At 48.1% G+C, this 26,717-nt stretch overlaps 1 protein-coding gene across 1 annotated transcript in view; it reads right to left on the bottom strand.

The window, feature by feature from the left end:
* Positions 1-10,773: 10,773 nt before the first annotated feature.
* LOC103917204 (syntaxin-binding protein 4-like) overlaps positions 10,774-26,717 on the bottom strand; it is a 31,693-nt gene continuing 15,749 nt past the window's right edge. The window contains exons 6-16 of the mRNA XM_009324313.1: positions 26,542-26,627; positions 25,603-25,723; positions 22,824-22,965; positions 22,522-22,628; positions 20,238-20,310; positions 14,024-14,120; positions 12,734-12,861; positions 12,089-12,181; positions 11,477-11,542; positions 11,201-11,389; positions 10,774-10,902 (exon numbers count right to left, since the gene is read on the bottom strand). Of these exons, the coding sequence (XP_009322588.1) occupies positions 10,774-10,902; positions 11,201-11,389; positions 11,477-11,542; positions 12,089-12,181; positions 12,734-12,861; positions 14,024-14,120; positions 20,238-20,310; positions 22,522-22,628; positions 22,824-22,965; positions 25,603-25,723; positions 26,542-26,627 (1,231 nt within the window). The remainder of the gene's footprint in view (positions 10,903-11,200; positions 11,390-11,476; positions 11,543-12,088; positions 12,182-12,733; positions 12,862-14,023; positions 14,121-20,237; positions 20,311-22,521; positions 22,629-22,823; positions 22,966-25,602; positions 25,724-26,541; positions 26,628-26,717) is intronic.

The following is a 26,717-nucleotide window of genomic DNA, read 5'->3' as shown; positions in this document are numbered from 1 at the left end:
CGCTGGGGATTTTTACCACCGGTTTTACCACGGGGTTTCCCACCCGCCGTCCGTGAGGCTGCTGCCGCGGGCCTGGCGCAGCAGGCCGAACCGGGGTAACTCGTGATCTGTAGAAGGCTTTAACGGAAGACTGTTATCTGCCTGAAAAGAGGGGGTGCGCCGGGAGATGGGCTCGTCCCGGCCTGCGGGCTGAGCTTCCCAGGCTGGCACCTGCCCTCGGGGAGGAGGAACCTGCTGGGGGTTTGGGCTGGAGGAGGCAGAGCCGCGGCTCCCAGGCAAGACCTCACCCCGCTCGTGGCGGGGCGGATCAGGCCTTCGTGAACTGAGGTGCCTACTCACCTCGGTCCTTAAACTCTTATCGTTGCATTGTATGGAGGTTTGATTTATTGCGTGACTTACTACGCAGCTACAAACTCACACTTTGAGCGAACGTTCCCGTAACTGAATTCTCCCGACAAGGTGAAAGGCGACCATCCAGCTAAGGGGCGTTGAGGAGGACGCTGGGGTGCATTCTTGCCTCTCGGCCTTTTTTTCTCCCACCGTCTTTGAATGTTGTTTCATGAACCTTGGGGAGATTGCACTTGCCCTGTGCTTTGGGGCGCATGGTGAGAGCGGACCCTGTTCGCCAAACCATGAGGCTGTAGCGGGTGGTTGTTGCCATCTGGTGAGGGTCCTTGAGGACGTGGCTCTGCCGGAGGAAGAGACGCCCACGCTGCAGCCGCTTTGGGGTGGAAGAGACAGCTGCTGAGCAGGCGCGTGGTCCTGGGGCGGGAGGAGCATGTGGCACCAAGAACTGGTGGGAGACCAGCCTGGGAACGTTTTGCACCTTCAAAGCCTCCTTTCAAGATCTCCCTAGGGACCAGCTGCCCCTTTGCGTGACGTTATTGAAAAACATCGCGCTCACATTTACTGCTGCTTTTTCTTTTCCTGTCTCCTTATCACTTCTAGCTGTAGACCGTCCCCTTATCTGGGCAGGCATTTCAGGAAGCTGCAGTCCTATTTCTGATCAGCAATATTTCCTGAAATGTTCTGCTATCTCAGACCAAGGAGACCAGCCTGACCCTGCTCTGTAAACAACGAACCCACAAAGCCGCCAAATGTCAAAGCACTCAAGGCTGCAGCCTGCGAAGTCAGAGCAGGCAGCTTTTCCTAGAGGCCTTCGCAGAACAGCCGGGGCATCGAAAGCCACGAAGTTATCCAAGGCCTGCAGCATCTACATTCACTTTATAAATAAATGCTGTCTTTTCCCTTTCAGAATGCAACTTTTTTTTCAGAGAAATGGTATTTCTCTCCCGTTCCTCGATCACCATTAAATTTCCTCAGAGAAAACAGGAGAAAAAATAAAATACTGTTTCCACCCTTTTGCTACAAAGCTTACACCAGCCCATTACTACTTCGTGACCTAATAGCGGCAGTTTTCCTTTTGTTCTAGTGGTAAAAGCTGGTTGAGATTTTGGCGAGTAACATCCCATCCTTTCCTCTGCTGGGCAGCCCTGACTGTAATTCCCGTTTTCCAACATACATTTTCTCCTGCTGCCAAAAGGTCACCTTGGCATTTTCCAGCGTCGGTAGGCTACCTTTTCCCCTGACACACAGCCAACTCTCCCCTGGCGTTCCCAAGGGCCGTGAAGTCTCTTGCTGTCCTTCCACCTACAGGGCCTGGGGGCTTGCCTCAAGGGCTGGCATTCAGCCCTCAGTATGTCTCATGGGAGCTGCTCAGAAAGAAGTTCTCACCCCATAGCAGCCCAGCCCAGGAACTCCTGTCAGTCTCTGCAGTTAGAAAGGAGAACGTCTGCCAGGAAGGACGTCTGGTCTGGAGATACCATTCAGCCTCCACTTCCCCCATTACTGGGGGCTCTTCACTGCAAACTCGCTCTTCCTCTCAACTTTCATGCCTCATCTGTGGGCATGAGTTTGAAAAACTCAACAGAAATTCAAGTGAGCTGGTGCATCACGTGCAGAAAAAAACTTGTAGGGATTGTTCATGGCATTGTTACCCCTATTTACCTTATTACGAAAGCAGCCGGCCTCTGAAGAAGCTGCAAAGGAGGTTTGTGGCAATGCTGTAGTCAGCGAGGCCAGAAAATTCTGTGGTCTGTCTTGGAGGAGCTGGGGTAGACTCGGCCCTGCGCAGGAGGAAAGTCACGGTGTAGCGGAAAGGCTGCATCACACAGCCAGCCCAGCCCTTTCTGCATCGTCACACTGAGGTGCTTTCCAGCCCTCTTTCACACGTGTTCAACAACTCTTAGAAAATCAGCATTGTTTAAACATTAAAGAGTCTCTTTAAAAATTCAGCAGCAAAGTTCACCTGCTTTTTAGAGCCATATTTAATGCAGCGTGGAAGTGTATTTCCACTCTCTAGAACTGGGCAGCAGTCCAGCCCGTGTCACTGAGTGGAGCTGGGAGAAAGAGGAGGCTCTGCAGCCTCCAGCGCTGGGAACAGACATGCCAGCCTACTCCACAGCAGTGTTCAGGGCTAGCCTTCACCTCTGCTACCTCTACATCTCTGTAGAGAAACCTTTCAGCACTTAACCTAGCTCTGTTTCAAGAAAGCTAAGCAAAAGTTGGGTCTGTTGTTTTGAGAGCCAGCAAAAGTTAAAATATTGAGGCTTTTTTCATGGAAGGTGCAGATCAGCAGTACATCATGCCAGACCATTCGCCAGATCCTTTTGTGCCAGAAGGTTGCGCCCCACACCCTATGGGTCCCTAAGGCTTTGCCTTCCCCATCCCACTCAGAGAAGCTGATACTCTCCGTCCCATTTTTTGTGGTGCAAAACTGAGATGAAATGTGCTGCCCAAGGTCGCACAGTGAGATGGCAGAGATCGCTGGCAGAGACAAAACTGGAGATCTAATGAGCTCTAGTCCAGCACGTTTACAGCAGATTCGGTTACATTACCCTTCAGACTGCAGATAAACAGTGTGCTAATGGCTCTCTGCTACATTCACCTTTCAAGATAATGCCTAGGTGGCTACCTGCCCAGCCTTTCCTTTTTCTGCAAGCTGTTCAAATAGTTAGATAGTCATATCTTGTTTTGTTTTATCTCATTAGGGAAATAGGTCTCCCAACCTCTGACCCACCAACAGTTAAGAACTGAATTTCTGCTTTGTATAAGAAAAATACAAAATAAAACCAATCGCATCAGTGATATTTAACCCCCAAAGCTTCCAGGTCAACAGCTGACCACGCTGATGCTCTTTAAATGCATCTTTATGAGTTTATACACATGCAATGCGTTGAACGTGGTCTATTATGTCCATTTACGGGGACTATTTGCATTTTTCCCCGGTGGCTCTCAAAATTCTTGCCATTTTCCATCTTATCCACTCGGGAAGATCTGATACCAGGCAGGACTCTTTTTTTATCAGAAATACTCCTCCTTCTCCTCCTCATTTCTGTTCGGTCGTACTGGGACCCTCTTAGACAGATGCAGCACGTGGCGACAGCGGCACAGCACAACCTTACAAGCAGGCTGCAAATGAAGATAGAATTCAGCGTTTTGCAAGAGTGCTAGACAGGCCCTGTGTAAATAAAATGCATCCTGTTTAAATGACGTATTCTGTGACTTCTCTTTCTGTGCTTTTTGTTCCTTTATGCATTTCCCTTTTTGCCTCTTGGTAGCTCTGTGAGGAGACGTCACCCCGTGACTTGCTGAGTTCTGCCAAATTCCACTTGCCTGGGAGTAAAGCATGACACAGGTTTGTTATGCTGGGTCGCTGAGATCAACATCACCTCCAGGAGCACAACTCTCATCATATCTTGGCTTTCAACATTGCTCTGAAAAGGCAGCAGTTAGTAACAACGCTATTAATAGAGAATGGAACATTTTCTGTGTTTGAAGCAAAGGCAAAAGGAACATGATAAATTCAAAGAAAATAATGGAAACCAGATAAGTTAAATATGACTGCTTTGGAAAGCACACAATGCTTGATCCTTGCTCGATGCAAGGATCTCCAGTGGCTGATAGGAACCTGGAGGATTTCTTTTCCAAAGAGGTTGCCAGTTAGCTGAGAGCACAGAACTGGGCTTTTTAAAAGGTTAGTATCTTCACAGCTCTTTGGCTAGCAGACAGCTCAGGATACACAGAATACAGTGGCCCTCGGTCAGCATCTTGCTGTTTCCACCCTTTGCCATGTGTTAGCATCAACTGCAGAGTGTTGTGCTTTGTCAGGCTTGTCTCATCCAAGCCCTCACCCACTGTGATACTTTTATACAAAATCTTCTTTCTTGGGACATTAAAATACAAATCACTTGGCTACGGAAGCAGCATCAAGTATATCCTCTTTCAGACCACGTAACTGATCCCTGCTGGGACAGGACTGGGCTGTGCCCTTCCAGCACTCAGGGAGGTGGAGTTCAATACTCGTATTTTGAGAAAATTCCATGGTTCTTAGAGTTGGTAGCAAAACTCCTGTTGACTTCCACAAGATTAAAGTTTGGCCTAAATAGTTCTGTTTCTCCCATAACTTGCCCCTTTTCTACTAGGTTTCTCAGGTGCCGTTGGGCATCCGGAATGACACAGTACAGCTGAAGACCTGCTACTTCCCAAAATCTTGTTTGTACTGTTCTCTGACAAGCGTGGCGAGCACTGGCTGGAGACATCTCCCTAGGATGCAACCTCTGGCCAAATGCTTTTGAAGACACGCTGCTAGGAGCAGGTTGGTATCTGCCATACTAACCCCAGGGGAACTGGAGATGTTTTTCCAGAGATGGGGTAGACCAAACTGGTGAGACTGGATTTTGCTGTGTGCACCTCTTACCTGTCTTCTTGCAGCTTTGCCCCATCTATATAACATACGAGATGAGAACAAAGCCGTAGGGCTAAACCCACAAGTAACACCAGTATTTACTATCATTCCATTGAAACAGAGAGCACTGGGGAACAAGCTATTAACCATAGGGTATCCCAAGATTAATATTTTTTGAAAGTATCTCCTTCTTGGAAATACTCCTTGCGAGTGGTCCAAAGAATTATGTTTCTTTTTGAAAGAAGTCCTTTAATTTATGTTCTGAGGCATGCATTCAAAAGATTTAGTTTACCCTGAGCTACGAAATTAAGTTTAACCAAAATTTCAGACCGGTTATTTATGTGACTCTGAAGTTCCACCACACAGTTACTGTTTTAGCAGTACAGTGATCTCTTCGAGTACAGCAGATACTGGTGAGGGTCATGATTTTTCCTAAGCCTTTATTTTAGGCTATAAAGGATCCACATGCTTTGAACACCCACAAAGGAGATTTGAAGTAATCGTAACAATTTGTGTAAAAGCCAAAATGCACCCCATTTTCCTGCAACTTCTCAATGCACCTTGCTACCAGCTGCCAAAATAAGAGGGAGGAAAAAATGGACCCAGGCAAGCTATTTGTCTCAGAGAAGCTGAACACAACAACTGCAATCATAACCCAGAAAGCAAATGCCTTGTGAGCAGTGTTTCCATTTTATTTTCCGGACCTTGTGTTCATCTCAGATCTCCACCCCGTTCGTTGCTAACCACACACAGTCCTGCATCATGTGTATCTAATTTCCAAGTGACACGGCGGGCCTTTATTGAAATATGTTCACTATGTCCTCCCTTGCGTTCCAGGGAGTGCTTGGTGTTCAGCAATACATTGTCACCAGTAGCATACGGCTGGCTATCTCTGCAGTCTTCCTCCAACTAGCTGAGACAGTGCTTTCCATTTCAAGCATTGCGGCTGGGATAAGCTATACAAAAAGAATAAAAAGAGAAGTACCTATCCCAAGACAGCTAGGACGCTACAGATTAAGCTGCTTCGATTACAGTCACTAAATATACTTTGGTTTTTCATATGAAATACTAAAAAGGAAGCTGTTGGAGACCCCTGAGTCCCTTGGGTAAGTTCATGCTCCTCTTACTACCCAGGATACAAGCTCTAAAAGGCTGCCAGTGAAATCCAGGCCCTTGTAGCCTCTTGAGAATATTTTTCCTATAAAGCTGCAAAACCGTGAGCAAATAGCCTTGTATGATAACTCAGAGGTAGACGCGCAGGGGAGGTTGCTGAAAAAGTCCTGGGTAGTTGGGAAGAATTAGTCTCGTTGTTAGAAAGCTTGTTTCTCAGTCTGGTTTGCCTGGAAGCTGAAGCACCCGCGGTGTGTCCTTCCCTTCTCCCAGCACAGCAGCAGCTGTGTTATGGACTGTCACAGTTTGGAGCACGAGCAAGCCACGGGAGATTTATGTAGGCTTCTTAGGCAGTTCGTTGGTTGGGCTTGGTGACTGCGGTTGATCACTCTCGCTCGGGCTTGGAGGAGGGGGCCACGTGGTCTTCTGGTGAAGGTGGCTGAAAATGAGAAATATGTTTTACATAGTTTGGGAGAAGGACACAGAGGATAACATGAAGACAACACTGGTTATTTAGGAAAGAAAAGAGGAGGCCACGGATCTTGCATGGCTAGTGGATTGTAGTGGCCATCTGTTTTGTCTGAAAATGCTTTTCATAATCTTGAAATCATGGTTTGCAAATGTCTGCTTTGTACCTAACTAAAAAACAGTGCTGGCAGATACTCAGGTTGAGTTGAGGTGATCAGCTAAGACAGTGGTAGTAGACATTTAGTTCTCAGAGGGCCCTTTCAGCAGATAACTTCAGGACATGGCTCTGCTAAACATAAGCCGTTTAAGAGGTTTTAGGAAAATTCTTAAGATACTGAAGGTCCAAACAAAGCCATGTTGTCCTGCTCTCCTTGGCTGGGACTTCACAGCATCTTGATACCACAACATAAAAGATTAACGCATTCAGTGAGGATTTTTCCCTTACTCAGAACTCACAGTGGTCTATAAGTGCCAGCTAGACAAGCCATAGAACCATAAATTCCCACCTGGCCTGAAGGAAAAAGAACATTTTAGAAAACAAAAGAGAGATCCAGGAATTCACACCATACTTCACTGTGTGGGGCAGGAAGTCTCTTGCTGTCTAGGAAGGGATGTATTTCTCTGAGACGGCCATCTGGAGACCTCTAGACCAGATTATCTGGTTAAAAGTTTTCAAGCAAAAATTTTTATTAAAAACCCCAACAAAACAAACAGGAATTTTTAGTATGTGTATTGTCAAAATTACAGACCACGGCAGTTTTGACACCTACTCCTTGTAATCTGGGTTTCCTTCAGCAGGCAGGCACTGGTCCCTGTCACATGGCAAAGCTGCAAATGTAAGGACACAGCCAAGTATAAGTGACGGGTTAGAAAACATGCCCAATGCAAGTAGCACTGCTACATTATGATAACGCACATTTAAATGATGCAGGAACTCTGAAAATGCTGACACGCTGATACATCAGAGGTGCTCCTTAAAGGCTACAATTATTTTCCTTGTGTCTCGTGCTTTGAGACAAAGACAATGCTGGACCATGGCCATGTTTAGTTGGTGAATAGCATCAAAGAGTAAAGACTGGGCCCCTATTTGGGGCTGTACACTCACCTGATCGTGACACGGAGGATATCAGAAACTCTCCCTTTGCATGGAAGGAGACAAGCGGGGTCAAATAACTGCTGCCAAGAAGTGTTTATGGCTCACGGACTAAGCTCAGAGTCCCAGACTGGGAAAGTTAATTCAGACTCCCATGGAGCTAGATGCCTTTTATCTGATTTCTCTCCCATCCACAGACGTGTGAGGGGAAGGGAGTCTAGGCTGATTTGTATGCCAAGGAAACAGGAGATTGCTGGTTTTCCCCTCTGCTCAGCATTGCTGTAGTCATACCTGGATGGCGTAACGAAGGTTTGGATCCCTGGTTCAAAGCTATTGAGAAACTGGACAGGGTCCAGCAAAGGGAGCCCTAGGGCTCATAACCTGCGAGGAGAGGGTGGGGAGGGCTGAGGGAGCTGGGCTTGTTTAGCCTGGCAGAGAGGAGGCTGAGAGGCAATCTTGCAGCACCCACTCCTACTTCAAGGGCAATTAGAAAGATGTTGGAGCCAAGCTCTTCTTGGCAGTGGCAGACAATATAACTGGGGGCAGTGGCCACATATTGCACCTGGGGGAGTTCAGACCAGATGCTGGGAAAATCTTTTTCACAGAGCATAATGCAGCGCGGGAACACATTATCCAGAAAGGCTGTGGATCTCCATCCTTGGAGGCTGAAAGCACAGCTGGCTAAACCCGCTGCAGATCTGATCTAGTGTGATGGTCCTACCTGGCGCAGAAGATTTGACTCCTGATCTCCAGCAGCCCCTTTCAACCAGCATTTCTACAGTTCTGTGAAACCATCCTCCTGCCTGTTAGTTGTTTTTTTTTTTCCCCCTGGATGAATGCCTTTCCTCTGGCCCTGGGCAGAAGTCACACCCTTGGACTCCTTACACTGTGAGTCTGCATTTCAGATTCAAAGATGAGTCACATGGATACACGGAGGGCAATTACATCTCAGTTAGCATGACAGAATCAGGTACATGTATGGGAGGCTTAACTGGTATGGCAAAAAACATGGAAGGTGGTGGAAACAGTAAATAACACTAACAGACAGCCTTGAGACTTGTTTGGATTCAGGTTTCTCCAGTTGATTTAGTGCTTACCGTCCTTGTTGGAGAGGATTGGCGCTAACAGTTCTTTAGCTTCTGATAGCAAAAGGTCAACAAGATCTGAAGATGGAAGAGATGTATCTGAGACTGCGTCTGTTTTATCCTCTTCTGTTTCACTGTTGACTCTTATAAATATGGAAAGTGCCATCAATACTTCTATCATAGAATGGTCATTGAAAATCCTGGCCAGCCTCTTGTGAAGGATATTCTATGTAAGTTCTGTGTATTCTGGGGGGATTGCATCTCGATCGCTCAGCAGCACAGGAGACTCTCTTTTAGACATGCTTGCATCGTTGTGTTACAGACAGATAGCAAAGTATTTTCAGAATTTCTCAAAAACATTTTTCCTTCATTATATTAGAAGTAACCATCTTGGAAACTTAAAAATTGTTTTCCGTCATTCTTAAATACTGGCTTTTTTAAAGGGGCTCGTCATTATCAATGGGACAGTGACCTTTCAACGATTTAATCAGTTAAAAACACACATAGAGTTGTGATACATTTTTTTCCAAGTGATAGGAGATAGGTTCGGGTTGAAGGGGAGTCCAGAAGCCTGAACTCTATTTCTGCAACCATTCATGCAGTTGAGAGTCATGCTAGCTCTTTGCTTACGCTCTATCAGTTACTCTAACTGCTAATGAAAAAGGACATGGTCCTAAAGCCAAAAACCTGACTTATGTTAGGAAAAGCAGGTGGGTCAAAACTCTGCTTCTTTGAAACAACCTGCTTAGGGTCTCTGCCAACAAGAGCAACTTAGCCAGAGGAGTGTTTCAGCTACTCACTCCCAAAAAAACCCCTGAACAGACGCCAACCCCCCGCCAAGTACCAATCCACCAGCAGCCTCCAGATCATCTTTCTCCCCTGCTTTCACTTCCAAAGCGACAGTATGTTTAGAAACTCTGGGTAGGTTACGTGTGAATCACCTTCCCCTGACAAAGGTCAGAAAAGGACACTTCATGTTGCCGTTCAAGATTCCCAGAAGCCACCTCCTACCTTTTCTCATCTGGTAAATGACTGGGTGTGCTCAGGACCTTGTGGACGTTCTGCCATGAAAAAAAAAAAAAAAGAAAGAAAAAAAAAAGGTTTCAAACTTGTTGGAATGAATAATTCCCGAGAACAAACCCCATGGGTTTTTCCTGGTGATCAGATTTAATATGACAGTAATCAGCTTCTGCTTATTCATTGCCCTTGAAGCAAATATCTCAAGGCCTTTTGCAATTCAAGCAACATTCACAGCCTATGCAAATATACAGACACATCTAAATTATGCATTTTAATACCAACCCTAAAATATACGAAATGCAACATAAAAATACTCTTCCAAAGAACAATTTTTCAGGCTACATTTCAGCGAGCCTTGGTCATCGCTACTAGCAATCCCTGGTTTCTGGATTGTACCTGCATGCATAAGCTCTCATTACCACACACGGTTAGTGAGTTCTCAAACACTACTGAGGGATGTATAAAAAAGGAAGATGTTTTGCTCCAGTGGTCAAAGTCCTGTGATGTTTGACCCTGGGGCCAAGTCAAATCCATTTCCAAAGTCCGGCCCCAAACCGCACAGGCACCAGCATGTAGTGCTGCAGGTCTAGAGGCATTTTAATTCTTCCTTCTCTGAAGCAGAGGACACAGCATCTATGCTTCCTTTCGTTCCACTGTTTCCTATTGATTTCAAGAGCTCTTGGGACAAGCTACTAGTAGCTGTAGCAGATACACGGAATACTAGTGCTTCCCGTGCTGGCCAGTTTACTAATTACGCAAGCTTGTATTCCCGATACAGGTAGTGAAGTGGAAGAACAGTCAATTAAAAGACTAAAGCAATTATGTGTGAGGTTTTGCAGGAAATCTGGGGGGAAAAAAGCACCGGAAGAGCAAAACTACTCTTTGAGTCCACATTTGTTGTGTAGAGAAGCAGCCGTCAGTTATACAAAGGGAAGGTTAAAACACACGATTTCGACCATCGTGTCCAACAGAGTTCCTGGAGCAGCCTCAACCAGAGCATCACGGGGGGACTGGGGAGCCGGGGACAGCGGAGCCACCAGGCAAAGCCTGCACCACAGTGTTTGCATAGCTCATAGGTATATGAGTATATATGAGTTCATTCCCTAGTTTCTCCTAATCAACAGTGTCTTTTTAGGATGAGATAGAATTAAAAACCCCTTCTCTTGCTCATGGAGCAGGAAGTTATTTGGTCTTGCAAAATCACCCTTAAGGTAAGAGGCCACAGTGATGCCACCAGCACCGGGGGTGGTTCAGCACTTCACCTGCACAAACAGGAGCAGTTTCCTATTGCAGATCTCCAGGCGCTTCCGTGAGACTTCTGATTTTCGTAACTGGCCGTCAGCCAGGGACAACTGTCTTTTCAGTTGCAGGATGTTCTCCTGAGACGGGGCCAGAGGAAGAAGAGAAAGGTGATGATGACGCTCCAGCCTTGGCTTTTGGAAACACCATTTTATGACGTTTGCTACCAACAGAAAACCACTGTCCTTTTGGAATGGACAGTGGAAATCATACAGATTATCACACAGACCCAGAGACCATGCTGGCCTTGTGGTCATACACAACAACTGATGTATGTGCTACATTCATTTTTCTCCTTTATAAATAGGAGGAGGGGAACCCACAGAAGAAGGGTCAGGAGGGTTGTGGGTTTTTTCCCAGGCTGAGGGGTTGCATTACCTCTATTTCAGAGACGTGTTTTGCTTTCTTCCCCACCAACTGCATCTTCAGTTCTGCAATTTCAGCTTCCAGCAAGTGGATCACTTCCTCATAGTCCTGCTCTGCACTGTGTGCCTGTCTCTGCACGACCTCTGCCATCTGCAGCTTGCTGTGCAGCGTCCGGTTCTCGGAGAGGAACCCCAGTGCTTTCTGGAAGCAGCGAGAAGTTCTGGTGAATGCACCACATCCCTGTCAGCCGCCGACCGCCGCAAGGCCCCCAGCAATCTCTTCACTAACCTGGTTCAGTCTCTGAAGCTCATCTTCCATTGTCTTCTTGCTGGTCTCCACCTCTTTCAGGAGAGACTATGGAAAATATTTTCACTGGATTAGAAGCAACAAGCGATAGGACATTCTCTAGAAGATGCCCTGGTCTTGTAGCTCCTACCCACCAGAATAACATTTTACAGAAGCAGTCATGTGTGCTGTCCCCCACCACAGTGCTTTTTGGGCTGCGACCTGCATGCCTGCAGAAATCCACCTGGACACCGCCATGGTGCGAAACAGCCATGCTGGCAATCAGCAGCCAGGTCAGGATGGGAGGACAGGCGGTGCTTCTGTTATTCATGGACTTGAATTATTTGTGAGACACGTTTTTGCATTTTTAAATATATTTACTTACTGCTAAAAAGTGACCGCATACTTTCAGTACAAATAAGTTTTCATTTGAGGTTGAGAGCGAGAAAGAGGCAATTAAGGAGAGCTGAGGGTGAGAATCTCCTTTGAGGAACGCGCAGAATGCAAGCTGGTGACTTCTTAAGAGGGACAGGCTACACCATTACCCTCGAGTACAACTACAGCGAGCTACAGCAGAAGGCACCAGCCAAGAAATCTGCTCAGGAGAGGCTCCACCTTTAGCCTTCGGACTTCTTGCCGCAGATCCATCATTTCCAGTTGCAGCTGCTCCAGCTCCTCATTGTCATTACAGCTGAGAGAGTCGAAGGTCTGCAAGGCAGAGGGACAGACAGCATCACGCACCGCTTATGCTTTACCAAAAGCATGGAGCTATATGGCAGGCGTATTGTTTTCCATACCCAGAATAGCGATGAATCAAAATCACTTTGAAAAGGAGTCAGCATTTTTATGCAACAGATCAAAAGGCACATTAAGTAATTCAACTGCAGCGTTTTTTTCACCCCACGGGATTTCACTCTCTGATCCCTGACATAGCTGGAATAGCTATAGAAGTTTCATTTTGTGAACCAGGTGAAATTAGTTGGAATTGATTAATTATGGCTTATTTTCCTTCTGCCTCACTGCCAGCCTGCTTCCTTCGTATCATCCCATAGATATTGTTATTTCCTTATTAAAAATGAGAAGTTTGAGGTCTTTTATAGAATTTCCTATAATCAAAATGATTAATGCATAGTTCTGCCTTCTCTTCATAACTCTAGAACAACGAGAAAATGGTAATTTAGCTTTTCGCATCTCAGAATTTCATGGATTTCACATAGAAGATTCATGGATTCAATGTAGAAAAGTGTTGGACTGACTGACCGGAGAGTGAAAAGCCGATATATCCAGCAAACTGGCCACTTCGTGCTGCGTGAAGAGCATGGAGTTGGAATCCAGACTAGCCTTGTCCAGCTCCTCCTGCATCAGATCCCTGAGTGCTTGGAGAAGATCTGTGAGAAATAATCAATTTTTACCGAGCTAAAAGAGAAAAGCGCTGTGTGTTAGGAGAAAATGCCACCGATTTTGGGGACATCCACTGGCTGCCAAGCAGAGCAGGTTTAGAGATGCCAAACAGTCTTCTCTAACACTCCTGGGTTCTTTGGCAATCCCATCAAACTTAAATAAGTTGTTGACAATCTTTACCAGACTAGTTTCTTATCCAATTGAAAAAAAAATTAAACTTTTAAAAACCAAAACCCCCAGATATTTTGACAGCGGCGTTTTCACGATTGTGGTTCTCAGAGTTTTAAAATTTTAAGCCAAAACCACATTTTTCTGACAAAAGGCACCCGCCTGCCTGCTGACATTTCTTGTGCTGCTGATTTAAACAAAAAACAATTCAGTGACGTCGGCACTTAGAAAAGGTGTTAAATTGACAAGTCTGAAAATCCAGATTCATTTTGCTTTCCAACACGGAGAAAAGCACAGTGCGAGGGGCTGTGTGGGACAGACGGGAGCCGGCGCCGCGAAGGGGAGGCGGCACCGGGGTCCCAGCCCCTCCAGTCCTCAGCCCCTGGGCTACAGCAGGAGCCGGAGCCTTTCCACAAGAGCAGCATCTTCACTGCCAGCACATTTGCCGAATACCCCTAATCATCCTCATTTCTATTGCCACAAACTTATGAAGCCAGTCGCTCTTCGGAGAGGCGCGCAGTTCCGTGTGCCATCGCTCGCGCTGCACAAGAACACCTGTCTAAGAGGCGTTGCGCTTTGCAAGCCTGTTCTGTCTGGTGGGGACATTGCTGATGGCTTTGAATTTTTGTGAAAGAACTTTTGGGGAGCAGACCCTGCAGGTCAGATATGCTCTGGCAGGTCACAGAAAGCAGAGCAGGCTTTTATTTTCTGCGTGTCCTGTGGCCAGCTCTTGCTTGGCAAGCTAGGGGTTTAAGGAAAGTGAGTCCTCGCACCGACTTCCTTGTATTTTCATTTTACATACGCTTCTACCAAACACCTTCTTTTGTATTTGTAACTTTTCTTAGCTGTTTTGAGGCTACATCAATACCCAGCCAGGTATCTTACCTGCCACCTTTCAGCAGATGCCTCTCTCCTTTCTCAGCCTCCAGCAAAGCTACGCAAAAATGAAAAAGCCCGTCACGCGCAGAGCTGCCTGCTCACCTCCGTAGGCCACTGTCCCCTGTGAGTCTGTGGTCAGGCTTTGCCGTAACTGCCTCTTCTTCTCCTCAGTCACATCCAGACCAAGATACTGCAGAACCTTGAGCAGAAACAATAAGCCTTTAAGAAGAAAAATACTGGAAAGGCAACTCTTTGAAGTAGGTGCTGGGAAGACACTTGGTGCTGGGTCTTCTCCTGGCAGTGGCTCTCCAGGCAGCATCTCCCAAAGGAGCAGGGCTTGGGCTGGATTTCCAGTCTCTCCTTTCCTACACATGTACAGAAATGCCTGTTCCTGAAGACAGGGACAAGTTCACATCTCTCCAAGAACATTTTGTACAGATTTGCAGCTATGACAAACTGTCAGGAGCTTTATCAAAAGCCGGCGGAGCTGTAGCAAGGCTCAGCTGCCAAGAGCTCAGCCTCTCCGCTTTCTTACTGCCCAGGAATTGTGTTTGGGAGCGAGAAGATAAAAGCTATTCTCTGTGGCAACAGGAGACATTCAAACATTTTCCTTTTCCACTGCAGCGTTTGCTTTCTTATTATGCCTGATGCCCTGTCTTCTACTGATATTTATCAATTCAACCCCAGGCCACCACACAGAAGCAGATAAACCTGTGCAAACCCCACTTCACTGCTGGCAGCAGCAAGTAAGAGCTTTTAAAAGACAAAGTCAAGCTCAGCAGATGCTGGGAAAGAGCCCAAGTTAAACGCTCACCTGTCCCAGACTGCACCCGCGGCTCTGGCTCACGTGTGTACAGCACCTCCTGCATGGTCCCCTGGAAAGGGGCTGGAGACAAGTCCTTGCTCACGTTTCTGTCACCAGCAAGCCCATGGGACCCGTCCGCTCTCACGCGCTGCCTGCGAGGGCCCATTTGAGTCCCACCTCCCGCTCCTCTGCCTGCCACCCCTGCACAAGGCAGTGCTGCAGGCTCCTGGGCTTCGGGATGCCCTGATCCTCAGTCTGTAGATGTTGGCATCTGGCGTGGGCAACCCCAAAACCATCTCAGGTTGTGCCGGTCGGTGTGGATGTCCTGACCCTGGCACCGCTGCAGCCGCCTGCTCATAACACTGGCTTTTAAAAGGAGAAGCCAAGCGTCCCCACTCCTCCCGCCAAAGAGGAGCTGCTTTTATACCCGTGACGAGCAGAGGTCGCTGCGAAAATGCAATCCTAAATCCCGCTTTAGGAGAATTATGCAGGCTTAGAAGAAAAGTTCCTGCTTGTGTGCTGCCCTCCTGGGAGGCGAGAGCAGCCGAAGGGCGAGCGCTGCATCTGCCGTCGGGTGGCAGCAGATACTCGTTACATCGGGCCCTCCCGGGAGTCCCCCTGCCCTGGGAGGGGTTGCATTCCCACCGTCCCCCGTCCCCCCCCCAAAATCCAGCAGTACCCAGGGGGGGACATGCACCCCAAAACCAGACTGGGGGCACGGCCCCTCCAAGGGCACTTTGCCTTTCACTGGGGTCTCGGTCAGCAAATGGGCAGCCCCACTCCCTGCCCTTTGATGGTGCCCACGGAATATATTTTCCATAAAATGATGAAAGGAGCAGCGGTTCTGGCTGGATCCTTGGTGAGATATCTCGTATTTCAGCCTTCCCTCGCCCACACCAGGCTGCCCGAGATCACCCCAGCAACGACAGCAGCACCGGAAAGTTTGGAGGGCAGCTGCCTGCACCTACAGCCCTGAGTCAAATGCATTACGTCCAAGGGAGATGCAGCTGCCAGGAAGAGACTTCTGGAGCTCCCCGGAGCATTGGGAAATAGCCAGGATGAGCCAAGGTGTGTTTAAATGCCCCTTTTGACACAATCGGGATGTTTCACTATGCCCTCTTCTCCCTTTTTGCCTTTAGAGGCTGGCCCCAACCTCCAGCAAACTCGACTGAAGAGTTGAGACCCATTTTTTATTCCAGACTCCTGGTAATAAATACAGTTTGGTGGCTGACTCTTATGCCTCTGTCTCAAAAATCAGATTGATTACGTGAGGGGTGTGATGCTAACAAGGAAAGCAATGTTCTGAGCACCGCAGCCGGCCTGTGCTATCGCTATTCCCAACGCAGCCCAGTCAGCCTCCTGGAGAGGTGAAGGGGAATTAGGCTGGAGCAGGCTATTCAGCGGAGGGTGGTATACGTGTAGATTAGAGCACTGATCAAGTGCAACAGCTTTATTCTGTGCAAACAGGCAGGCTGGTTCTCTTAAGCTGTATCTATTCAGGCTTGCATTTTTTAATTCCCCCAAAAAACCAGCGACAGTGACCCTCATGCTAGCACTCGGCCCAGTCCTCACGTGCCTGAGTGCAACACTGGTGCAAGAATCAAAGCTGAAAGGTCTTGATCAGTTCTTTCACAGAAAAGCAATACAAGGAGACCATTCACGTAAGCTAATTTTGTTTGCCGATAACGTGGCAGCTGGAAGCAAGGAGGTATCACGCTAGTGGACTATTTTCTGCATAGCACACCTTGGGAGAGGATTGAGAGGAGACCTCGCTTTGGGGAGAGGGACCCATTCCACTTACCAGTTCCAGTTTCCCATCCTTGAGCCGGACATGGGGATCCAGCGCTACTTTTGGTTTGGTGCCTGAAGCTGCTTTATGATTAGATGCTGAAGTGGGTGCTGAAAAGCCAAAAATAAATGTTAATGGAAGAGCACTTGGCTAGAGGAAAGAGGTGCCCGCAAAACAAAATTCAGAACTCCTGTTACATGAAATATAATGCGTGTGCAGCAGGCCAAAAATCAAAGAGCAGGATTTACTAAATCCGGTCCTGGAAGGCTGAACTAGGCCACCATTGAAAAGATTGGATACTGGAGCAAGCCCTGACTGAAACTGGGCTTCTGCACGGTTTAAAATGGGATGTTTCATCCAAGGACCTAGGACTGCAAAAATAGCACTTTGGAAATTTCCAATCACAAATCTTTGTGGAGTCTTGGGGTCTGTAGTTATGGTGATCTGTGAAAAAAAAAAAAAGTCTGCCTGAGTCTTGTCTTCTCTAGTTGATTAAGCAAAACTGAAACCCAACATTTTATAAAATGCAGCCTTGGCTTTCACAACACCCATGGAAAAGAGAATCGACAGATTAAAAGCGATGTGGACAAACACCAGTGCAAGACTTTTTCCCTCCACAAGACCGCAAAAAGCCTTCAACCCTTTTCCCTCAGTTGGGCAGGCAGGTTTTTTTGGGTAGAAGGACCCACATGCATTGCGAGGCAGACACAGCGGGAGAAAGAGGCAGAAATGGCAGCTGCTTTGCTGGTGAAAAGCTGTCATGAGATCAGCAGAACCAGCTGCTGACAGCTGGCTCGCCATTACCGGCACTGCCTTCACAGCTGAAATGGTAGAGAGCGCAAGCCCTGCTGCCATGCCCTGCCACTTGTGCTCCTCCATCCCTGGAAGGAACCCCACCTTTCCATTGCGATTAACCCTTGCCTGTAAGAAACCGTGACATTCCCTGGGAAGAGGGCTGCAGAAGGCGTTACTCGCTCGGGAGCTCCCCTGCCAGACTCCAGAAGGGTGCAGGACTGCTGTCCCTGCAGCCCTGCTGCCCGTCTGCCTGCCCGCCTGCCTGCCCCTGCTCACCCTCAAGCCATCAGCCCAGGTCGGTGACAAAATTCCTTCTTGTGCCAGTGGCACAGGATTTGTCCAGGGAGCAATTTCTTTCGCCTGCCTGGGATCTGATTAACATCACGGGAAGCCCTCTCTTGCCGAGTAACACTGCTTCTCCTGAACCTCTCGAGCACTTCTCACCACACCCTCCTTGACTGTCGGGGCAGAGACCAGGCGCAAGGAGAAGGCAGCAAGAAGCAGCAGAGGTGATGCACAAGCATAATCCTCCTAATCTGGGTATTCATCCACTCTGCTAATGCCAGGAGCTAGGAAGCAGCAAGAGGTAATAAATGAGTTTGCTGGATCGGCCACCAACACTTTACTCTCCAAGATCAAGGGCAGAGCTGTTACCCTTTGACACACGGCTGATCAGGATTAGCTCCACGTGGCTTTGCTGTCAGCTCTGGACTCGGAGATATCCAGGGCATCCATCAGGCACCCACAGGGAGGTAGGGATCTGATTAACATCACGGGAAGCCCTCTCTTGCCGAGTAACGCCGTTGCTCCTGAACCTCTCGAGCACTTCTCACCACACCCTCCTTGACTGTCGGGGCAGAGACCAGGTGCAAGGAGAAGGCAGCGAGAAGCAGCAGGCTCCAAGCCTGGCTTGCAGCTCTTTCAAAGCCAGTTGTCTGTTTTCATGGATGGCAATACTGACACAAAGCCTCCTCAGCATTTCACATTAAAAAACCATGTGTAATAAAATCCCATAGCTAAGTCAGGAGGTGATTAGGTCATTGCTATTTGCTGGATTGCCTACATGACCCAGGGCTTTGCTCCCCATCACTGGGAGCTCTGGCTGCTGGTGGTGGCCACCTAAGAGCCGACCTGAAATCAAGGCTTGTTGTGGTTTAACCTCAGCCGGCAACTAAGCCCCACCCAGCCGCTTGCTCACTCCCCCCCAGTGGGATGGGGGAGAGAATCGGAAGGGTAAAAGTGAGAAAACTCGTGGGTTGAGATAAAGACAGTTTAATAGGTAAAGCAAAAGCTGCGCACGCAAGCAAAGCAAAACAAGGAATTCATTCACCACTTCCCATGGGCAGGCAGGTGTTCAACCATCTCCAGGGAAGCAGGGCTCCATCACGCCTAATGGTTACTTGGGAAGACAAACGCCATCAGTCTGAATGTGTCCCCCCCCTTCCTTCTGCTTCCCCCAGCTTTATATGCTGAGCATGACGTTCCATGGTGTGGAATATCCCTTTGGCCAGTTGGGGTCAGCTGTCCTGGCTGTGCCCCCTCCCAGCTTCTTGTGCCCCTCCAGCCTGCTCAGTCGGTAGAGCATGGGAAGCTGAAAAGCCCTTGACTAGTGCAAGCACTGCTCATCAACAACTCAAACATCGGTGCGTTATCAACATTGTTCTCATCCCAAATCCAAAACACAGCACTGTACCAGCTACTAGGAAGGAAATTAACTCTATCCCTGCCGAAACCAGGACAGGGTTGGATGCTCGGAGGCAGGGAGGACAGACCAAGAGCAGTCCCTGTCCCACGGTCTCTGCAGTGCAGAGCACGGAAGGTGAAGGCTGAAGCCTGCTGAGCTTGCCCAAGGTGAGACGGGCATCCCTGCGAGCAGAGCGCTGACGCACACCCAGCCCAGCACCATCTGCTCCCTATCTCTCCCACTAATCCCAGGTGTAGACTAAACACAATTTAGCTTGCAATGCTTGCTTTTAGCCTTCCAGATGGAAATTACAACACGGCACAGGGATTCGCAAGCGGAGCCAGTGCCTTGGCAGCGCATGGGGAAGGGCCATTGGACTTGTGGCCACGAGAATGATGGGCTGTGCTTGCGAGGGACGTGCTAGGGAAAGCCCAGCTTTTCCTCTGGGCAGAAGCAACCTTCATATCATAGGGATATGGGGTATCTTGCTGGAGGTCGTCTCCCTGGACACTGGATCATGGAGGTTGTTGAGGATTCCTGTGATTCCTAAGGGACCTGTGAAGCTGCAGCGTGATTTAAGCTCACCCCCTGTTGCTGCCATTCTATCGGGTGAACAGTAGGTCTCTCCCACAAAAGTTAAGAGCTCAGCCCAGGACTCAGAGCATGGAGAGAAAACAGCATGGAACAGTAAGCCAGAAGTGAAGCTTGGATGTAGAGAGAAATCTGACTTAATCACATCTATAAGCAATTTCCCAGTTTGACCAACTGAGGGCAACCTTAATGTCTGTATAATGCCCAGGGTTGCCATGTTCATTACAACTATCATTAATTGACTCTTTTTATACTGTGTCTCTGAGGACCACCCATTCCCATCAGAAGGCAATGTTGCCTGCAGTGGGACCTGCTGCATGCAAGTCTGACATGACCTTTGCATCTGGGCAAAGACACTGCTGCAAAGGAGCAACAGGCTGAGAGTGGAGGAAGTTGTTGTCTCCTATTTCCAGTCCTCTGCACGCCTTAGTAAAGAATTTTGCTACTATGGACAAACATGGACATAATTACTACCCGTTGAGTAGCTGCTACCTTCCCTCTCTCCTAGTGGGCTGAGACTCATTATCACACCATTAGGTTCCACTACAGCAGTATAAACACTGATCAAAAATAATTTCATCATCCTCAGCACTGAGGAGCCAAGGCTGTGCTTGTGACCCACACAAAGAAAACAATTTAGCAGGACTCTTACCTGAGACAGTAAGCTCTGGTGGGCAAATGTCCGGTGACAAAGAAGGCACAGGAAAATGATTTTCATGTCTATTCTAGAAAAAGAAGACAAAACGGCACAGGCTATCGCTAGGCAGAATCTGTTGGTGTAAATAAAGAGCAGAAGATAGAGGAGTTTAAGAGAGAGCAATTCATCTGGCCCATAAAGAGCAAAGGCACCACATACACCTCTTGTGCAGATGGGCCACAAGAGACTCCAGGGGTTTCTCTAGGAGCACTTGGCAGAGGCACCTTCCTGACCCACCTCAAAATCTCTGGTCACACACAGAAAACAGAGTTTGTCATTACTGTAATTGAGAGCTGAGGATGAATTTGACCTTGCATGCTTTCTCCAGAGGTTCTCCCTAAAGCTCTGCATCCAACACACCAGTGAGGTCCTGATTCTGGCCACGGCCAGTTGTGCTATTTACCCAAAACTCACAATTATCACAGTGTGCATGACAGGAAGCCAAGACCATTGCCCACCCTTTCTTAAGTGCCAGGTCATGGCTGAAAGCACAAGTAAGAGGGAAAAATAGAGTCACAGGGTGGATATGCTGAGCACCACTGAGACAGTGCTTCCGCAGCTGGGAACTTACATGCAGAGAGGGGCACAGGACTGGTGCTGAGGACATATGGACAGGTAGCACAGGCGCCTGAGCACGCCTTCCCTAATGTGGAAGCCTAGACCTCATTAAAAATTCCATCTTTTAGCAGCAAAGTGAAGAAAGGAAGAATTTAATTCCAGCCAGCGATGTAATTTTATATAGGTGCACAACATTACATAAGCACACCTTCTGCTGGATGATGAAGGATCTAACTATACTACTCAGCTCTATGTATATGGGCTAAGGCTGACTTTCATAAGCATGTCTCCAGCCTGGTACACCAAAGGCAACATATATAAGACATTCTTGCAAGTCCATGTCTCCACAGGGTCTGGAAAGAAAGACCTTTTGTGAATGATGCTTGTATGAAAGGAACATCCAGCCAGCCTTTTCTAAAGGAAGTTTACGTGGAAGAGGGCAGAAGATACACCCGGCGTTGCACCAGTCCAGGAGAGGAGTGACAAATGCACAGAATCCAGCCACAGACCTAAATTGTCGTGAGGGTTGTGAGGTTAAACCCTGTCTCACCACGCATAGCTCGAGCACTTGTCTCTGCAAACACAACATGGAGCTAGGCTTCACAGGAAGCATGAGCCTGGCTTATCATTAGACTAGTGAAGAACAGAAATGGGCTGCTTAGGAACGCCGTGGATTCATCCTCATCAGAGGTCTTTAAGAACAAAGAGTTGTTCCTGCCTTTGGGTAGGAGACTAGATCAAACCGACTCCTGAGATCGCTTCCAGCTCTATGACTGGTTGAGTTGCAGGTTGCTATCCACAGAAGGGTTTTGTTTTTTTTAAAACCTGAGACTTCTGAAACAGGTCTGAATGCAGGCCCTGGAGATGAAACTCTTCTCATTACCTCCACAGATCCTTCGCTGTCTCAAACCCAAGACAGAAGAAAACAATATTTCAGATTTAAAATACCTGGCTGTAAAACAGGGCTACATACATCAGCATTACAGACTTTCCACTGTCCAGAAGAACTACCACGGAGTCCCTGAAGAAGAGTTTTCTGGTCAAAGAAAGATCACAGGACCGATGTCTGTGGTCTTAGATATGAACTTTAACCTACCTCTGGGGACCTCACATGGACCTTCAGTCTGCAGGAACTCAGGCCGTTTCCCACAGCCTTTGGAGGTGGTGACGGGATGTTGTTATGAACTGACAGTCCAGGATGTAACCGTCCCCTTCCAGGAATAAAGGCCACTTCTGTGTTTCCCTCGTGTCTTAAACAAACAACAAATACAGAACATTTTATTAACAAAAAAAAAGCACAACTTAAATTTGCAGAACTTCCATGCCCATGCTTCTTTCTCCGGGATAATCTCACTTAATCCCATGTAGCCTGCACTGGTGTAGTTGGATCTCCACCAGCTGGGTTGCTTGTTTGAATTTCAGTTCTATTGCAGAACTCTGCTGGGCAGCGATAGGGGATATTCATGAGGACCAGAACGTTGGGAAGGTCTGGATTACACTTCAGGATGATCCATGCATTCAAGATTTCCTTATATGATCACCTGTCAGGACCACCTTGAAGCATCATTTAAGACTAATAATCCTTATGCTTCTTGAAGCCAAACATTGGTATGAGCTGAAGGGTTTTTGCCTAAGACTCAACAGCACCATGATGATGACGGGAAATATGTTACGTGCTTACCTGAATTTGGCTTTTGCAATTATTTTTCTGGCCTCTTCATGTGTGCTGCCCACCAAAGAATCTTTATTGATAGCGATTAGTTGGTCACCAGGTCGGAGCCGACCATCCTAAACAAAGGAGGAGAAAGTCAGAGCACTGGGAAGGAATGTCCCTCTGCCCAAAGCCTTCTCCTGCAACACAAATGATCATTGGTCCGTGCAATGCATTATTCATTTATTCTCAGAAAAGCTGCTTCAGAACAGCTACAGCTTCTAGGAGAGGCCCCCACTGCAAAGTCGCTGAGGGTCTCTGCACTGACTTACCTTGTAACAGTCACCATCTGGCATAAGCTCTTGAACATAAATCATGGGGCCATCAGGCCTGTTAGATCCACCACTGATTGTCAGCCCTAAGCCGGAGGATTTTGCTATAGAAATGCTCTGGATTCCTGATTCAATGGAGTAGCTGCAAGGGAGAGATGTTAGCAGGTGACTCGAGGTGATCTGGTTTATTTTCCCATGTCGCTGAACAAACTCTGCCCGGCTTTCTTTCCACGCGTGATCCTTCTAACTTCTCCCAACCTTTTCTGTCTCTGCACCTTTTCTTCCACCCAACCTTGGAAAGAGGAGGTGAGGACTCCCGTTTCTTAGCAGACGTTGTTCAGCATTATGAAGATGACTGGCTTGCATAATCTCAAATGCTGGGGAATACTCGTTTGCATTTAGAAAATAAAGAGAGAAGAAACTAAAGGTTTAACCAGAATATATTTGGCATTCCTGTTTTTTATAGGCAAAAGCATATAAAGGATCAATGTGGTTATTGTTCAAATCCAGTTAAATCACCAGACAGCAATTTACAGATTGGTCAACTATTAAGCAGCCCTTCGCAAATGTCAAAGTGAAGCTCAGGATACACAGCTATGTCTTAACCAAGGTTTGGACTCAAAACCTTGTGAAATGCCCTAAGAAATGAGCCCTTAAGCACCTTTATAGCAACACCCACCACACTGTGATTTGCTTCTGTGGCAGTGGTACAGTCAAGGATGTACTGCGAATGGAGCAGTGACAAGGTTGGACCCTACCCTCAGAGAGCTGCCTGCTAGACAGGAGCCAACAGGCCACCAAGACCGGGACAGGGCAGGCGGCTCTGTGCAGGGAAGGAGGTTTAGCTATTGCAGTAAGAGTTTGTGGGACCAGAGATTTCACTGACCGCCCACAGGCTATTGGGAATGACTGGGCAGCATCGCAACAGGGAGGTCTTGGGGAAGGGTTCGGTGGGATCTAAGAGTCAGTAAGCCCTTTCCTTCTAGTGGCCTAGGTGCAACTGGCATTCCTCCTTTTCAGTTTATTTCCACAGCAGCCACTCACCAAACGGTCTGCACTTCCTGGTCCTCCTTGTGTTATCTGATAAGACGCAACGACAGCGATGCATCCCGTGCCTCACAGTGACACCAGCGCGTAACCGCCATGTGCTCCTCAGCAGTGCCATCCCCAGTGGTCAGACACCTCAGTGACAAAGCAGTGTGCTGCCAGCACCCCCCAAACCGGCAGCGGGCCCCCGGGAGAGCCAGCTGGCTATACGTGGGAAAGGGGCTGCATTCATGCAGCATGCGTCTTAGTCTTACGGAAAAACACTGCTCTAAGAAATATTTTAGGAAAACGATGTCACGAAATTTAACATTAAACCCTTCGTTCAAACCAAAATATCAGACCCTATCTGTGGCGAGACTGAATCATATCTGGGTCCTGTTGCTCAGTGGGGTGGCAGGACCTCAGATGACACTGCAATGAGAGGTCACAGCCTGGGGACAACCTGTGGTGAGCAGAAGGGATGGCAGCCACATGCATGAAAAGACCCATGGCCCAAATTACAACTCTGCAGCTGACCACCGATGCTCAGCTACAATCAACGGTCTGCGATTTCAAATGGCTCATGCTGCTCCCAGGAGAAGACCACTGGGGCCCGGCACTGGCATGGAGACAAGCAGAACATGGCACAGTTTGGCAGCGCTGAGCGAGGAGGCCACCAATTCAGGTCCCCTCTAGCCTATATCGCAGCCTGGAGTGGGTTAACAGCAGAGCAAGGATGTCTAGTTTGTCCAAACCAGCTGCCAAGTAGATGAGCTGGCCTCTCCTCTGTAAGGGTCTCTCCATGCAAGCAGCTTAAATCTCTGGTGCCAGATATTTGTCCTCTGCAAATCCCTAATAAAGAGCTGGTATTTAGCAAGAGGATTTACTGGTTCTGCAGTGAGGGATGATTCTCTTTGCCAACATAAACAAGCCAAGTCACTGGTAAAGGAAGGGAAGCTGCAAGCCCTGGGGACAAATGGTCCCAATTCCACGACGGTTAACACCCTTCGAGCTGTCCCTCTTGAGAAGGGCAACCCCGAGCACCCTGGAGACGAGACTCCGCAGAAAAACAAGCTCTGCCTGTCCAAACCTCTGACCCTGTGAAATATGAAAGGGACAGATGACCACATGAAAACACATGCTCCAGGAGATGCTCTGGAGACAAAAGGATGCAATGTCTGTAGGTAACTGCTGTTGACACCAAAGCAAAGGGTGTCAGGAATGTTTGCATCGAGAGGGCAGTGCTTGTGCTCTTGTTGCATGATGTCAATGCGCCAGAAGCAGGGCAATAGAAAACAAGCTCCTGAAACACATTCCAAAAGCACCACTGGCCTCGCAGAAACACTCTGCTCATGACATGGTTTATAAAGGTGCTGTGCAGGCTCCTCTCAGCTGGCTATAAGCCACGGCTTCTCCCCGGGTTTCAGAGGGGAGGAAGAGGAGCAGTTGCATTGTTAACCGTATTCCAGACATACTGACTGCCTCAACAGGGAAGCTTTTCAGCTCTTGGGCACAGGCTTCCCAGGAACAGTGAAGATGCCAGCACGACAAGGACTTCTAGAAGATGCTGTGGTCTCTTAGCCATTGCGGCGATACAATGGTATAGAAGACATAAGGGTGAACAAAGCAGTTTTCAAACACTGGAAGTATTTACTGGATCTACCCCTAAGACAGTGTTAGGCATTCGGTGATATCTTCATGACTGACCAAGGGACAGGCTTTGCGGGGCCGGCCCCGTGCGACCCATACGTACTGTGCGTGAGGGGGGTGTGCCGGGTTTCCGATGAAGGGTCCGTGGGAATTGGCGGGGCTCAGCAGCAGCGGGCTCTGAGAGCACGAGGAGGAGCCTGAGGATGTACTTTCCAGGTATCGACCTGAACAGCAAAGTCAGAGTCAGTCCAGGGAACGCAAATACTCCAGAATCACCTTCCTCCCCTGCTCTACCACTGAGAGCTGACACCATTTTTCCAGCTTTCTGGGGAAAACCACATGGTAGTTAAAGACATCAGTATATCGCTCATGGAGAGGAAACGTTCAGCCTCCTCAGCACAATTCCAGCATGGGACTGTCACCCCTCTGCCAGCCCTACATACCTCTGCCACAGGGGAAGGGGTTGGCAGCCTTCTGGAGGGATACCAAGCCAGAGGGACACATTCTTTCCCCATGCACACATGATTTGATGCGCTGGCACCTGGCTTAGGTTAACCTCCTTCCATCTCATTAAACATTTCCCATTTGCAAATGAAAAATAATGATGATTGAATGAACGATTGCTGAAATGCTTTGAAATCCATAGTAGAAAGCTGCACCTGCAGAGATGGGTATTGCTGGGGTTACCTGCCCAGCACATCAGTTAAGCAGAGTCTGGGGATCTGGGAAGCTGTTACAACCCCAACTCAGTTCTCCCTTCCTCACCCCAAGGAGGCTAGCTTACTGCCTCGCTTTGTGCTTGCTGTCTTGCTTTGTGCTTGCTCTGTGCGGGCAGGACTGGCCATGCCCGCTGCTCTGTGCCTGGGGACGCGCTAAGTGCTTGCAATAAGGACGAGCAGGACTCCTCTTCCTTCAAACCTCCACCCGAACACCTACACAAATCCAATCAAACCTCCTTTAAAATAACACTGGGATAAAGAAAACTCTCTCAGCAGAGAGAGGGGCTTTTGGTTTCCCCCCAAAGGCATGCTGAGCTACTCACTGCCGCCGTGCAGGATCGGTGAGCTCCGCGCTGAGCCTGTATTGCTCTGGGAGCCGAACTTCTCCAGCAGCTCAGAGAACTCTCTCCTGGAAACAAAGACACGGTATAGTCAGCTGCTGCTTAAAACTATTCCCCACCGGATTATATGACAACGGTGCCTCTGATGGCAGTGACAC

This window comes from Pygoscelis adeliae, unplaced genomic scaffold (genome assembly GCF_000699105.1).
Source record: "Pygoscelis adeliae isolate BGI_AS28 unplaced genomic scaffold, ASM69910v1 Scaffold595, whole genome shotgun sequence".
In the NCBI taxonomy this organism is placed as follows: Eukaryota; Metazoa; Chordata; class Aves; order Sphenisciformes; family Spheniscidae; genus Pygoscelis; species Pygoscelis adeliae.
The sequence above is the reverse complement of the archived record's forward strand: the minus strand, read 5'-3'. Positions and strand labels throughout refer to the sequence as shown.